This window comes from Coregonus lavaretus, assembly GCF_964263955.1.
Source record: "Coregonus lavaretus genome assembly, contig: HAP1_SCAFFOLD_2944, whole genome shotgun sequence".
Lineage (NCBI taxonomy): Eukaryota > Metazoa > Chordata > Actinopteri > Salmoniformes > Salmonidae > Coregonus > Coregonus lavaretus.
Window position 1 is genome coordinate 37,501 of NW_028164264.1, and position 14,586 is coordinate 52,086.

General features: G+C 50.7%; 1 protein-coding gene across 1 annotated transcript in view; it reads right to left on the bottom strand.

The window, feature by feature from the left end:
• Nucleotides 1-14,586, bottom strand: part of LOC311117260 (slit homolog 2 protein-like) — a gene marked incomplete at both ends in the record, with an annotated part of 70,425 nt that overhangs the window by 37,148 nt on the left and 18,691 nt on the right. Inside the window, 5 exon segments of the mRNA XM_084192230.1 lie at nucleotides 530-601; nucleotides 895-966; nucleotides 2,280-2,351; nucleotides 2,581-2,649; nucleotides 3,632-3,764. Coding sequence (XP_084048356.1) covers nucleotides 530-601; nucleotides 895-966; nucleotides 2,280-2,351; nucleotides 2,581-2,649; nucleotides 3,632-3,764 — 418 coding nt within the window.

Below are 14,586 nucleotides of genomic sequence, written 5' to 3' on the forward strand. Positions count from 1 at the left end.
TAAAGCCATAACACATGCGTTTTTCCAGCAGCAGACTATGATCGATAATGTCAAAAGCCGCACTGAAGTCTAACAAAACAGCCCCCACAATCATTTTATTATATATTTCTCTCAGCCAATCATCAGTCATTTGTGTAAGTGCTGTGCTTGTTGATTGTCCTTCCCTATAAGCGTTCTGAAAATCTGTTGTTAATTTGTTTACTGTGAAAAAAAGCATTGTATCTGGTCAAACACGATTTACTAAGGTTTGGTAACAGGCTGATTGGTCGGCTGTTTGAGCCAGTAAAGGGGGCTTTACTATTCTTGGGTAGCGGAATTTCTTTTGCTTCCCCCCAGGCCTGAGGGCACACACTTTCCTGTAGGCTTAGGTTGAAGAGATGGCAAATAGGAGTGGCAATATCGTCCGCTATTATCCTAATTAATTATTACTAATTCTCAGTAATTTTCCATCCAAGTTATCAGAACCAGGTGGCTTGTCATTGTTGATAGACAACAATGAGTGGTGTGTGCATGCGTGCGTGTTACTCACAGGTGAGAGAGCGAGGCCAGGTCTTTAAAAGCTCCCTCCGGTATCACAGATATGTCGTTTCCATGGAGAGACCTACAGACACACAACAACAGGTTACCATGGGGACCTACAGATACACAACAACAGGTTACCATGGAGACCTACTGACACACAACAACAGGTTACCATGGGGGCCTACAGACACACAACAACAGGTTACCGTGGAGACCTACAGACACACAACAACAGGTTACCATGGAGACCTACAGACACACACCAACAGGTTACCATGGAGACCTACAGACACACACACAACAACAGGTTACCATGGAGACCTACAGACACACAACAGGTCATCTAGTTCCATAGTTACCATGGATACTCACAGTAACCGTAGAGACTTGAGTCCATCGAAGGCCCTGACTGGTATGCACCTCAAACGGTTGTAGCTCAGGATTCTACACACACAGAGACACGTTAAAACACACTACAGATAGCCTTGTTACAATGTTAAGTTTAGAAACCCTCTGAAACACAAAACACAGAGGTACACACTGAGTGTACAAAACATTAGGAACACCTTCCTAATATTGAGTTGCACTCCCTTTTGCCCTCAGAACATCCTCAATTCTTCGGGGCATGGACTCTACAAGGTGTCGAAAGCATTCCACAGGGATGCTGGCCCCATGTTGACTCCAATGCTTCCCACAGTTGTGTCAAGTTGGCTGGATGTCCTTTGGGTGGTGGACCATTCTTGATACACACGGGAAACTGTTGAGCGTGAAAAACCCAGCAGCGTTGCAGTTGTTGACACAAACCGGTGCTCCTGGCACCTAATTTGTCTTGCCCATTCACCTTCTAAACGGCACACATACACAATCCACGTCTCAATTGTCTCAAGGCTTAGGCATCCATCTTTAACCTGTCTCCTCCCCTTCATCTACACTGATTTGAAGTGGATTTAACAAGTGACATCAATAAGGGATCATAGCTTTTACATGATTAGTGCATATTTTAATGTACTGTAATGTATTGGAAATAACAGTACACACACATACGTCAGCGTACACACACACACACGTTTAGTTTTACTATCTTTGTGGGGACCAAACGTTTTGATTCCCATTCAAAATCCTATTTTCCCTAACCCCTAACCATTAACCTAACCCTAACCTTAATCCTAACCTTAACCTCAAACCCCTAACCCTAAAACTAAACATAACCCTAACTCCTAACCCTAAATCTAACCCTAAATCTAACCCTAATTCTAACCCTAACCCTAAAATAGACTTTTTCCTTGAGGGTTACAGGTGAAATGTCCCCATTTCCCAATTTTCCTTGTTTTATTATCCTTCTGGTCCACACAAGGATAGTAACCCCCCCCCCTCCCTCCACAAACCCCCACACCCCCACAGAGACCCCCCCCTCCCTCCACAAACCCCCACACCCCCACAGAGACCCCCCCTCCCTCCACAAATCCCCACACCCCCACAGAGACCCCCCCCTCCCTCCACAACCCCCCCCCACAGAGACCCCCCACCCCACCCCCCCCACAGAGACCCCATCCCCCACACACCCCCACAGAGACCCCCCACCCCACACACCCCCACAGAGACCCCCCCCCCACCCCAACAGAGACCCCCCCTCCCTCCATAAACCCCCACCCCCCCCCCCCACAGAGACCCCCCCACCCACCCCCCCCAACAGAGACCCCACACCCCCCACAGAGACCCCCCTCCCCCCCAGAGACATATAGTCAGCGTTGACTCACAGTGTCAGTAGTTCTGTCATGTTATTCAGGCTGTAGTTGGACAGTGTGCTGATCTGGTTGTTACTCAAATCACTGAAACAACAAGGAAAACCACAGCACCATATAACACACACATGCACGCAGAGGCTTGTATGCACACACACACACACACACACACACACACACGATAGACAATATTTCCAGTCAGAGTTAGTGCTGCACTCTACAGGCAGACTGCAGACAACAAGGCACTCTGGACATACACTAGTGTGTGTGTGGGTGTGTGTGTGTCTGTGTGTGTGTGTGTGTGTGTGACACCTACATGAGTGTTAAGTGCTTGTAATTGGAGAGTTCCACTGGAACTTGTGTGAGCTGGTTACCATCCAGATACCTAGAGAGAGAAAGAGAGAGAAAGAGAGAGAAAGAGAGAGAAAGAGATAGATAGATAGATAGAGAGAGAAAGAGAGAAAGAGATAGATAGATAGAGAGAGAGAGAAAGAGTGAAAGAGATAGATAGATAGATAGATAGATAGATAGATAGATAGATAGATAGATAGATAGATAGATAGATAGATAGATAGATAGATAGATAGATAGAGAGAGAGAGAGAGAGAGAGAGAGAGAGAAAGAGATAGATAGATAGAGAGAGAAAGAGAGAAAGAGATAGATAGATAGATAGATAGATAGATAGAGAGAGAAAGAGATAGATTGATAGATAGATAGAGAGAGAAAGAGAGAAAGAGATAGATAGATAGATAGAGAGAGAGAGAAAGAGAGAAAGAGATAGATAGATAGATAGAGAGATAGATAGATAGATAGATAGATAGATAGATAGATAGATAGATAGATAGAGAGAGAAAGAGAGAAAGAGATAGATAGATAGATAGATAGAGAGAGAAAGAGATAGATAGATAGAGAGAGAAAGAGAGAAAGAGATAGATAGATAGATAGATAGAGAGAGAAAGAGATAGATTGATAGATAGATAGAGAGAGAAAGAGAGAAAGAGATAGATAGATAGATAGAGAGAGAGAGAGAGAGAGAGAGAGAGAGAGAGAGAGAGAGAGAGAGAGAGAGAGAGAGAGAGAGAGAGAGAGAATGAAGGAAGAAAGAGATGAAGTTATTTCTATGACAGACAGTCAGATAGTCAGTCAGACAGCCAGCCAGACAGACAGACAGACAGACAGACAGACAGAGAGACAGACAGACAGACAGACAGACAGACAGATAGTCAGACAGACAGACAGACAGACAGATAGACAGACAGATAGTCAGACAGATAGTCAGACAGACAGACAGACAGATAGACAGACAGATAGTCAGACAGACAGACAGACAGACAGTCAGACAGACAGACAGTCAGATGAGGTCTCACAGTTCTGTGATGTCCTTGGGCAGTCCTTTAGGCAGGGTGCTGAGGCCCTTGTTACTACAGCGGACCACCGTATCCAGACAGCTACACTCTGCAGGACACCTCAACACTGGACTACAACTGTTCTCATCATTACCTAGAGGGAGAGAGGAGGGAGAGAGGAGGGAGGGAGGGAGGGAGGGAGGGAGGGAGAGAGAGAGGGAGAGAGGGAGAGAGGGAGGGAGGGAGGGAGGGAGAGAGAGGAAGGGATGAATGATGTTTAAAGAGGATCATGTAAACTAATAGAACAGAGGAGGAATGTACATAACATATTCATGAGAAAGAATGGTGGCTGTTCTAGAGAACTGCTTCTAAACTCTAACCCTGACTGAATCTGGTTTATAACTAAGGTACTGTCGTCACAGGTGAAGCCCTGCTACGTCCTGTTTGGGGTTAGGGTTAGGGTTGGGATGGGGTTCGTCTGTCTGTGTAACCTGGTCTCTTAGTTTCACAGATAAAGCCCTGCTACGTCCTGTTTGGGGTTAGGGTTAGGGTTGGGATGGGGTTCGTCTGTCTGTGTAACCTGGTCTCTTAGTTTCACGTGGTCATTTGCTGTATTATAGATGAACGTCTATGTTTTGACCCATTAACTCTGCGTGGTTACAGGATTAACTCTGGTGTGGTTACAGGATTAACTCTGCGTGATTACAGGATTAACTCTGCGTGGTTACAGGATTAACTCTGCGTGGTTACAGGATTAACTCTGCGTGGTTACAGGATTAACTCTGCGTGGTTACAGGATTAACTCTGTGTTGTTACAGGATTAACTCTGCGTGGTTAAAGGATTAACTCTGCGTGGTTACAGGATTAACTCTGCGTGGTTACAGGATTAACTCTGCGTGGTTACAGGATTAACTCTGCGTGGTTACAGGATTAACTCTGCGTGGTTACAGGATTAACTCTGTGTTGTTACAGGATTAACTCTGCATGCTTACAGGATTAACTCTGCGTGGATACAGGATTAACTCTGCGTGGTTACAGGATTAAATCTGCGTGGTTACAGGATTAACTCTGCGTGGTCACAGGATTAACTCTGCGTGGTTACAGGATTTAGTCTGCGTGGTTACAGGATTAATTCTGCGTGGTTACAGGACTAACTCTGCATGGTTACAGGATTAACTCTGCATGGTTACAGGATTAACTCTGCATGGTTACAGGATGAACTCTGCGTGGTTACAGGATTAACTCTGCGTGGTTACAGGATTAACTCTGCGTGGTTACAGGATTAACTCTGCGTGGTTACAGGATTAACTCTGCGTGGTCACAGGATTAACTCTGCGTGGTTACAGGATTTAGTCTGAGTGGTTACAGGATTAACTCTGCGTGGTTACAGGATTAACTCTGCATGGTTACAGGATTAACACTGCGTGGTTACAGGATTAACTCTGCGTGGTTACAGGATTAACTCTGCGTGGTTACAGGATTAACTCTGCGTGGTTACAGGATTAACTCTGTGTGGCTACAGGATTAACTCTGCGTGGTTACAGGATTAACACTGCATGGTTACAGGATTAACTCTGCGTCGTTACAGGATTAACTCTGCGTGGTTACAGGATTAACTCTGCGTGGTTACAGGATTAACTCTGCGTGGTTACAGGATTAACTCTGCTTGATTACAGGATTAACTCTGCGTGGTTACAGGATTAACTCTGCATGGTTACAGGATTAACTCTGCATGGTTACAGGATTAACTCTGCGTGGTTACAGGATTAACTCTGCGTGGTTACAGGATTAACTCTGCGTTGGTACAGGATTAACTCTGCGTGGTTACAGGATTAACTCTGCATGGTTACAGGATTAACTCTGCGTGGTTACAGGATTAACTCTGCGTGGTTACAGGATTAACTCTGCGTGGTTACAGGATTAACTCTGCTTGGTTACAGGATTAACTCTGCGTGGTTACAGGATTAACTCTGCGTGGTTACAGGATTAATTCTGCATGGTTACAGGATTAACTCTGCGTGGTTACAGGATTAACTCTGCGTGGTTACAGGATTAACTCTGCGTTGGTACATGATTAACTCTGCGTGGTTACAGGATTAACTCTGCGTGGTTACAGGATTAACTCTGCGTGGTTACAGGATTAACTCTGCGTGGTTACAGGATTAACTCTGCATGGTTACAGGATTAACTCTGCGTGGTTACAGGATTAACTCTACATGGGTACAGGATTAACTCTGTGTGGTTACAGGATTAACTCTGCGTGGTTACAGGATTAACTCTGCGTGGTTACAGGATTAACTCTGCGTGGTTACAGGATTAACTCTGCGTGGTTACAGGATTAACTCTGCATGGTTACAGGATTAACTCTGTGTGGTTACAGGATTAACTCTGCGTGGTTACAGGATTAACTCTGCGTGGTTACAGGATTAACTCTGCATGGTTACAGGATTAACTCTGCGTGGTTACAGGATTAACTATGCGTGGTTACAGGATTAACTCTGCGTGGTTACATGATTAACTCTGCGTGGTTACATGATTAACTCTGCATGGTTACAGGATTAACTTTGCGTGGTTACAGGATTAACTCTGCGTGGTTACAGGATTAACTCTGCGTGGTTACAGGATTAACTCTGCGTGGTCACAGGATTAACTCTGCGTGGTTACAGGATTAACTCTGCATGGTTACAGGATTAACTCTGCATGGTTACAGGATTAACTCTACGTGGTTACAGCATTAATTTTGCGTGGTTACATGATTAACTATGCGTGGTTACAGGATTAACTCTGCGTGGTTACAGGATTAACTCTGCGTGGTTACAGGATTAACTCTGCATGGTTGCAGGATTAACTCTGCGTGGTTACAGGATTAACTCTGCGTGGTTGCAGGATTAACTCTGCGTGGTTACAACAGAAACAACTAAAAAAGTTAATTAAGTAGTGTGCCAGAATGGCTCATAGGAGCAGGAGGCAACGAGAGACAGCTTGTTTCTATAGTGAGACAGCTTGATGTACAGTGCACCCCCTGGACAGGACACTAGCCTATCTCCTGTTTCTGCAGTGAGACAGCTTGATGTACCAGTACACCCCCTGGACAGGACACTAGCCTATCTCCTGTTTCTGTAGTGAGACAGCTTGATGTACCAGTACACCCCCTGGACAGGACACTAGTCTATCTCCTGTTTCTGTAGTGAGACAGCTTGATGTACAGTACACCCCCTGGACAGGACACTAGTCTATCTCCTGTTTCTGTAGTGAGACAGCTTGATGTACAGTACACCCCCTGGACAGGACACTAGTCCATCTCCTGTTTCTGTAGTGAGACAGCTTGATGTACAGTACACCCCCTGGTCAGGACACTAGTCCATCTCCTGTTTCTGTAGTGAGACAGCTTGATGTACAGTACACCCCCTGGTCAGGACACTAGTCCATCTCCTGTTTCTGTAGTGAGACAGCTTGATGTACAGTACACCCCCTGGTCAGGACACTAGTCTATCTCCTGTTTCTGTAGTGAGACAGCTTGATGTACCAGTACACCCCCTGGACAGGACACTAGTCTATCTCCTGTTTCTGTAGTGAGACAGCTTGATGTACAGGACACCCCCTGGACAGCACACTAGTCTATAGCAGGGCATTACCCCCAATCTATCTCCTTAATGCTGAGTGCAGAGACGAAATTGGGTCCCATTTTTACAGTCTTTGGTATGACTCGGCCGGGGATCGAACTCCCAACCTTCCGATCTCACGGTGGTCACTCTAACCACAAGGCGACGGAGTTGGTCGAAGTTGGTCAAAGGGTTAAATTCAGGTATTCATTTTGAGGGGTTAAGATTAGGACTATGGGTTGAAAAAAATTAAAAAGAGCAATGCGCTGTTTCCATCAAGTACATTCCCGACTTGCTAGAGCATAGTGAGCTTCCGTGGTGTAGTGGTCTAAACAGTCAGTCCTCCCCTAGAGCATAGTGAGCTGCCGTGGTGTAGTGGTCAGTCAGTCCTCCCCTAGAGCACAGTGAGCTGCCGTGGTGTAGTGGTCTAAACAGTCAGTCCTCCCCTAGAGCACAGTGAGCTGCCGTGGTGTAGTGGTCAGTCAGTCCTCCCCTAGAGCACAGTGAGCTGCCGTGGTGTAGTGGTCTAAACAGTCAGTCCTCCCCTAGAGCACAGTGAGCTGCCGTGGTGTAGTGGTCAGTCAGTCCTCCCCTAGAGCATAGTGAGCTGCCGTGGTGTAGTGGTCTAAACAGTCAGTCCTCCCCTAGAGCACAGTGAGCTGCCGTGGTGTAGTGGTCAGTCAGTCCTCCCCTAGAGCACAGTGAGCTGCCGTAGTGTAGTGGTCAGTCAGTCCTCCCCTAGAGCATAGTGAGCTGCCGTGGTGTAGTGGTCAGTCAGTCCTCTCCTAGAGCATAGTGAGCTGCCGTGGTGTAGTGGTCAGTCAGTCCTCCCCTAGAGCACAGTGAGCTGCCGTGGTGTAGTGGTCAGTCAGTCCTCCCCTAGAGCACAGTGAGCTGCCGTGGTGTAGTGGTCAGTCAGTCCTCCCCTAGAGCACAGTGAGCTGCCGTGGTGTAGTGGTCAGTCAGTCCTCCCCTAGAGCACAGTGAGCTGCCGTGGTGTAGTGGTCTAAACAGTCAGTCCTCCCCTAGAGCACAGTGAGCTGCCGTGGTGTAGTGGTCACTCAGTCCTCCCCTAGAGCACAGTGAGCTGCCGTGGTGTAGTGGTCAGTCAGTCCTCCCCTAGAGCATAGTGAGCTGCCGTGGTGTAGTGGTCTAAACAGTCAGTCCTCCCCTAGAGCACAGTGAGCTGCCGTGGTGTAGTGGTCAGTCAGTCCTCCCCTAGAGCATAGTGAGCTGCCGTGGTGTAGTGGTCAGTCAGTCCTCCCCTAGAGCATAGTGAGCTGCCGTGGTGTAGTGGTCTAAACAGCCAGTCCTCCCCTAGAGCAAAGTGAGCTGCCGTGGTGTAGTGGTCTAAACAGTCAGTCCTCCCCTAGAGCACAGTGAGCTGCCGTGGTGTAGTGGTCTAAACAGTCAGTCCTCCCCTAGAGCACAGTGAGCTGCCGTGGTGTAGTGGTCAGTCAGTCCTCCCCTAGAGCATAGTGAGCTGCCGTGGTGTAGTGGTCTAAACAGTCAGTCCTCCCCTAGAGCATAGTGAGCTGCCGTGGTGTAGTGGTCAGTCAGTCCTCCCCTAGAGCATAGTGAGCTGCCGTGGTGTAGTGGTCAGTCAGTCCTCCCCTAGAGCACAGTGAGCTGCCGTGGTGTAGTGGTCTAAACAGTCAGTCCTCCCCTAGAGCACAGTGAGCTGCCGTGGTGTAGTGGTCAGTCAGCCCTCCCCTAGAGCATAGTGAGCTGCCGTGGTGTAGTGGTCAGTCAGTCCTCCCCTAGAGCACAGTGAGCTGCCGTGGTGTAGTGGTCTAAACAGTCAGTCCTCCCCTAGAGCACAGTGAGCTGCCGTGGTGTAGTGGTCAGTCAGCCCTCCCCTAGAGCATAGTGAGCTGCCGTGGTGTAGTGGTCAGTCAGTCCTCCCCTAGAGCACAGTGAGCTGCCGTGGTGTAGTGGTCTAAACAGTCAGTCCTCCCCTAGAGCACAGTGAGCTGCCGTGGTGTAGTGGTCTAAACAGTCAGTCCTCCCCTAGAGCACAGTGAGCTGCCGTGGTGTAGTGGTCAGTCAGTCCTCCCGTAGAGCATAGTGAGCTGCCGTGGTGTAGTGGTCAGTCAGTCCTCCCCTAGAGCATAGTGAGCTGCCGTGGTATAGTGGTCAGTCAGTCCTCCCCTAGAGCATAGTGAGCTGCCGTGGTGTAGTGGTCTAAACAGTCAGTCCTCCCCTAGAGCACAGTGAGCTGCGGTGGTGTAGTGGTCAGTCAGTCCTCCCCTAGAGCATAGTGAGCTGCCGTGGTGTAGTGGTCAGTCAGTCCTCCCCTAGAGCATAGTGAGCTGCCGTGGTGTAGTGGTCTAAACAGTCAGTCCTCCCCTAGAGCATAGTGAGCTGCCGTGGTGTAGTGGTCAGTCAGTCCTCCCCTAGAGCACAGTGAGCTGCCGTGGTGTAGTGGTCTAAACAGTCAGTCCTCCCCTAGAGCATAGTGAGCTGCCGTGGTGTAGTAGTCTAAACAGTCAGTCCTCCCCTAGAGCATAGTGAGCTGCCGTGGTGTAGTGGTCTAAACAGTCAGTCCTCCCCTAGAGCATAGTGAGCTGCCGTGGTGTAGTGGTCTAAACAGTCAGTCCTCCCCTAGAGCACAGTGAGCTGCCGTGGTGTAGTGGTCAGTCAGTCCTCCCCTAGAGCACAGTGAGCTGCCGTGGTGTAGTGGTCTAAACAGTCAGTCCTCCCCTAGAGCACAGTGAGCTGCCGTGGTGTAGTGGTCAGTCAGTCCTCCCTTAGAGCATAGTGAGCTGCCGTGGTGTAGTGGTCTAAACAGTCAGTCCTTCCCTAGAGCACAGTGAGCTGCCGTGGTGTAGTGGTCTAAACAGTCAGTCCTCCCCTAGAGCACAGTGAGCTGCCGTGGTGTAGTGGTCAGTCAGTGCTCCCCTAGAGCACAGTGAGCTGCCGTGGTGTAGTGGTCTAAACAGTCAGTCCTCCCCTAGAGCACAGTGAGCTGCCGTGGTGTAGTGGTCAGTCAGTGCTCCCCTAGAGCATAGTGAGCTGCCGTGGTGTAGTGGTCAGTCAGTCCTCCCCTAGAGCATAGTGAGCTGCCGTGGTGTAGTGGTCTAAACAGTCAGTCCTCCCCTAGAGCATAGTGAGCTGCCGTGGTGTAGTGGTCTAAACAGTCAGTCCTCCCCTAGAGCACAGTGAGCTGCCGTGGTGTAGTGGTCAGTCAGTCCTCCCCTAGAGCATAGTGAGCTGCCGTGGTGTAGTGGTCAGTCAGTCCTCCCCTAGAGCATAGTGAGCTGCCGTGGTGTAGTGGTCTAAACAGTCAGTCCTCCCCTAGAGCATAGTGAGCTGCCGTGGTGTAGTGGTCAGTCAGTCCTCCCCTAGAGCACAGTGAGCTGCTGTGGTGTAGTGGTCTAAACAGTCAGTCCTCCCCTAGAGCATAGTGAGCTGCCGTGGTGTAGTAGTCTAAACAGTCAGTCCTCCCCTAGAGCACAGTGAGCTGCGGTGGTGTAGTGGTCAGTCAGTCCTCCCCTAGAGCATAGTGAGCTGCCGTGGTGTAGTGGTCAGTCAGTCCTCCCCTAGAGCATAGTGAGCTGCCGTGGTGTAGTGGTCTAAACAGTCAGTCCTCCCCTAGAGCATAGTGAGCTGCCGTGGTGTAGTGGTCAGTCAGTCCTCCCCTAGAGCACAGTGAGCTGCCGTGGTGTAGTGGTCTAAACAGTCAGTCCTCCCCTAGAGCATAGTGAGCTGCCGTGGTGTAGTAGTCTAAACAGTCAGTCCTCCCCTAGAGCATAGTGAGCTGCCGTGGTGTAGTGGTCTAAACAGTCAGTCCTCCCCTAGAGCATAGTGAGCTGCCGTGGTGTAGTGGTCTAAACAGTCAGTCCTCCCCTAGAGCACAGTGAGCTGCCGTGGTGTAGTGGTCAGTCAGTCCTCCCCTAGAGCACAGTGAGCTGCCGTGGTGTAGTGGTCTAAACAGTCAGTCCTCCCCTAGAGCACAGCGAGCTGCCGTGGTGTAGTGGTCAGTCAGTCCTCCCTTAGAGCATAGTGAGCTGCCGTGGTGTAGTGGTCTAAACAGTCAGTCCTTCCCTAGAGCACAGTGAGCTGCCGTGGTGTAGTGGTCTAAACAGTCAGTCCTCCCCTAGAGCACAGTGAGCTGCCGTGGTGTAGTGGTCAGTCAGTGCTCCCCTAGAGCACAGTGAGCTGCCGTGGTGTAGTGGTCTAAACAGTCAGTCCTCCCCTAGAGCACAGTGAGCTGCCGTGGTGTAGTGGTCAGTCAGTGCTCCCCTAGAGCATAGTGAGCTGCCGTGGTGTAGTGGTCAGTCAGTCCTCCCCTAGAGCATAGTGAGCTGCCGTGGTGTAGTGGTCTAAACAGTCAGTCCTCCCCTAGAGCATAGTGAGCTGCCGTGGTGTAGTGGTCTAAACAGTCAGTCCTCCCCTAGAGCACAGTGAGCTGCCGTGGTGTAGTGGTCAGTCAGTCCTCCCCTAGAGCATAGTGAGCTGCCGTGGTGTAGTGGTCAGTCAGTCCTCCCCTAGAGCACAGTGAGCTGCCGTGGTGTAGTGGTCTAAACAGTCAGTCCTCCCCTAGAGCACAGTGAGCTGCCGTGGTGTAGTGGTCAGTCAGTCCTCCCCTAGAGCACAGTGAGCTGCCGTGGTGTAGTGGTCTAAACAGTCAGTCCTCCCCTAGAGCACAGTGAGCTGCCGTGGTGTAGTGGTCTAAACAGTCCTCCCATAGAGCATAGTGAGCTGCCGTGGTGTAGTGGTCTAAACAGTCAGTCCTCCCCTAGAGCACAGTGAGCTGCCGTGGTGTAGTGGTCTAAACAGTCCTCCCATAGAGCATAGTGAGCTGCCGTGGTGTAGTGGTCTAAACAGTCAGTCCTACCCTAGAGCACAGTGAGCTGCCGTGGTGTAGTGGTCAGTCAGTCCTCCCCTAGAGCATAGTGAGCTGCCGTGGTGTAGAGGTCTAAACAGTCAGTCCTCCCCTAGAGCATAGTGAGCTGCCGTGGTGTAGTGGTCAGTCAGTCCTCCCCTAGAGCATAGTGAGCTGCCGTGGTGTAGTGGTCTAAACAGTCAGTCCTCCCCTAGAGCATAGTGAGCTGCCGTGGTGTAGTGGTCTAAACAGTCAGTCCTCCCCTAGAGCATAGTGAGCTGCCGTGGTATAGTGGTCAGTCAGTCCTTCCCTAGAGCATAGTGAGCTGCCGTGGTGTAGTGGTCAGTCAGTCCTCCCCTAGAGCATAGTGAGCTGCCGTGGTGTAGTGGTCTAAACAGTCAGTCCTCCCCTAGAGCACAGTGAGCTGCCGTGGTGTAGTGGTCAGTCAGTCCTCCCCTAGAGCACAGTGAGCTGCCGTGGTATAGTGGTCAGTCAGTCCTTCCCTAGAGCATAGTGAGCTGCCGTGGTGTAGTGGTCAGTCAGTCCTCCCCTAGAGCACAGTGAGCTGCCGTGGTGTAGTGGTCTAAACAGTCCTCCCATAGAGCATAGTGAGCTGCCGTGGTGTAGTGGTCTAAACAGTCAGTCCTACCCTAGAGCACAGTGAGCTGCCGTGGTGTAGTGGTCAGTCAGTCCTCCCCTAGAGCATAGTGAGCTGCCGTGGTGTAGTGGTCAGTCAGTCCTCCCCTAGAGCACAGTGAGCTGCCGTGGTGTAGTGGTCAGTCAGTCCTCCCCTAGAGCATAGTGAGCTGCCGTGGTGTAGTGGTCAGTCAGTCCTCCCCTAGAGCATAGTGAGCTGCCGTGGTGTAGTGGTCTAAACAGTCAGTCCTCCCCTAGAGCATAGTGAGCTGCCGTGGTGTAGTGGTCAGTCAGTCCTCCCCTAGAGCACAGTGAGCTGCCGTGGTGTAGTGGTCTAAACAGTCAGTCCTCCCCTAGAGCATAGTGAGCTGCCGTGGTGTAGTGGTCTAAACAGTCAGTCGTCCCCTAGAGCACAGTGAGCTGCCTTGGTGTAGTGGTCAGTCAGTCCTCCCCTAGAGCATAGTGAGCTGCCGTGGTGTAGTGGTCAGTCAGTCCTCCCCTAGAGCACAGTGAGCTGCCGTGGTGTAGTGGTCAGTCAGTCCTCCCCTAGAGCATAGTGAGCTGCCGTGGTGTAGTGGTCAGTCAGTCCTCCCCTAGAGCATAGTGAGCTGCCGTGGTGTAGTGGTCTAAACAGTCAGTCCTCCCCTAGAGCACAGTGAGCTGCCGTGGTGTAGTGGTCAGTCAGTCCTCCCCTAGAGCATAGTGAGCTGCCGTGGTATAGTGGTCAGTCAGTCCTCCCCTAGAGTATAGTGAGCTGCCGTTGTGTAGTGGTCTAAACAGTCAGTCCTCCCCTAGAGCACAGTGAGCTGCCGTGGTGTAGTGGTCAGTCAGTCCTCCCTAGAGCATAGTGAGCTGCCGTGGTGTAGTGGTCAGTCAGTCCTCCCCTAGAGCACAGTGAGCTGCCGTGGTGTAGTGGTCAGTCAGTCCTCCCCTAGAGCATAGTGAGCTGCCGTGGTGTAGTGGTCTAAACAGTCAGTCCTCCCCTAGAGCATAGTGAGCTGCCGTGGTGTAGTGGTCAGTCAGTCCTCCCCTAGAGCACAGTGAGCTGCCGTGGTGTAGTGGTCAGTCAGTCCTCCCCTAGAGCATAGTGAGCTGCCGTGGTGTAGTGGTCTAAACAGTCAGTCCTCCCCTAGAGCACAGTGAGCTGCTGTGGTGTAGTGGTCAGTCAGTCCTCCCCTAGAGCACAGTGAGCTGCCGTGGTGTAGTGGTCTAAACAGTCAGTCCTCCCCTAGAGCACAGTGAGCTGCTGTGGTGTAGTGGTCAGTCAGTCCTCCCCTAGAGCACAGTGAGCTGCCGTGGTGTAGTGGTCAGTCAGTCCTCCCCTAGAGCACAGTGAGCTGCCGTGGTGTAGTGGTCTAAACAGTCAGTCCTCCCCTAGAGCACAGTGAGCTGCCGTGGTGTAGTGGTCAGTCAGTCCTCCCCTAGAGCACAGTGAGCTGCCGTGGTGTAGTGGTCAGTCAGTCCTCCCCTAGAGCACAGTGAGCTGCCGTGGTGTAGTGGTCAGTCAGTCCTCCCCTAGAGCACAGTGAGCTGCCGTGGTGTAGTGGTCAGTCAGTCCTCCCCTAGAGCATAGTGAGCTGCCGTGGTGTAGTGGTCTAAACAGTCAGTCCTCCCCTAGAGCATAGTGAGCTGCCGTGGTGTAGTGGTATGAACAGTCAGTCCTCCCCTAGAGCATAGTGAGCTGCCGTGGTGTAGTGGTCAGTCAGTCCTCCCCTAGAGCATAGTGAGCTGCCGTGGTGTAGTGGTCTAAACAGTCAGTCCTCCCCTAGAGCATAGTGAGCTGCCGTGGTGTAGTGGTCTAAACAGTCAGTCCTCCCCTAGAGCATAGTGAGCTGCCGTGGTGTAGTGGTCTAAACAGTCAGTCCTCCCCTAGAGCACAGTGAGCTGCCGTGGTGTAGTGGTCAGTCAGT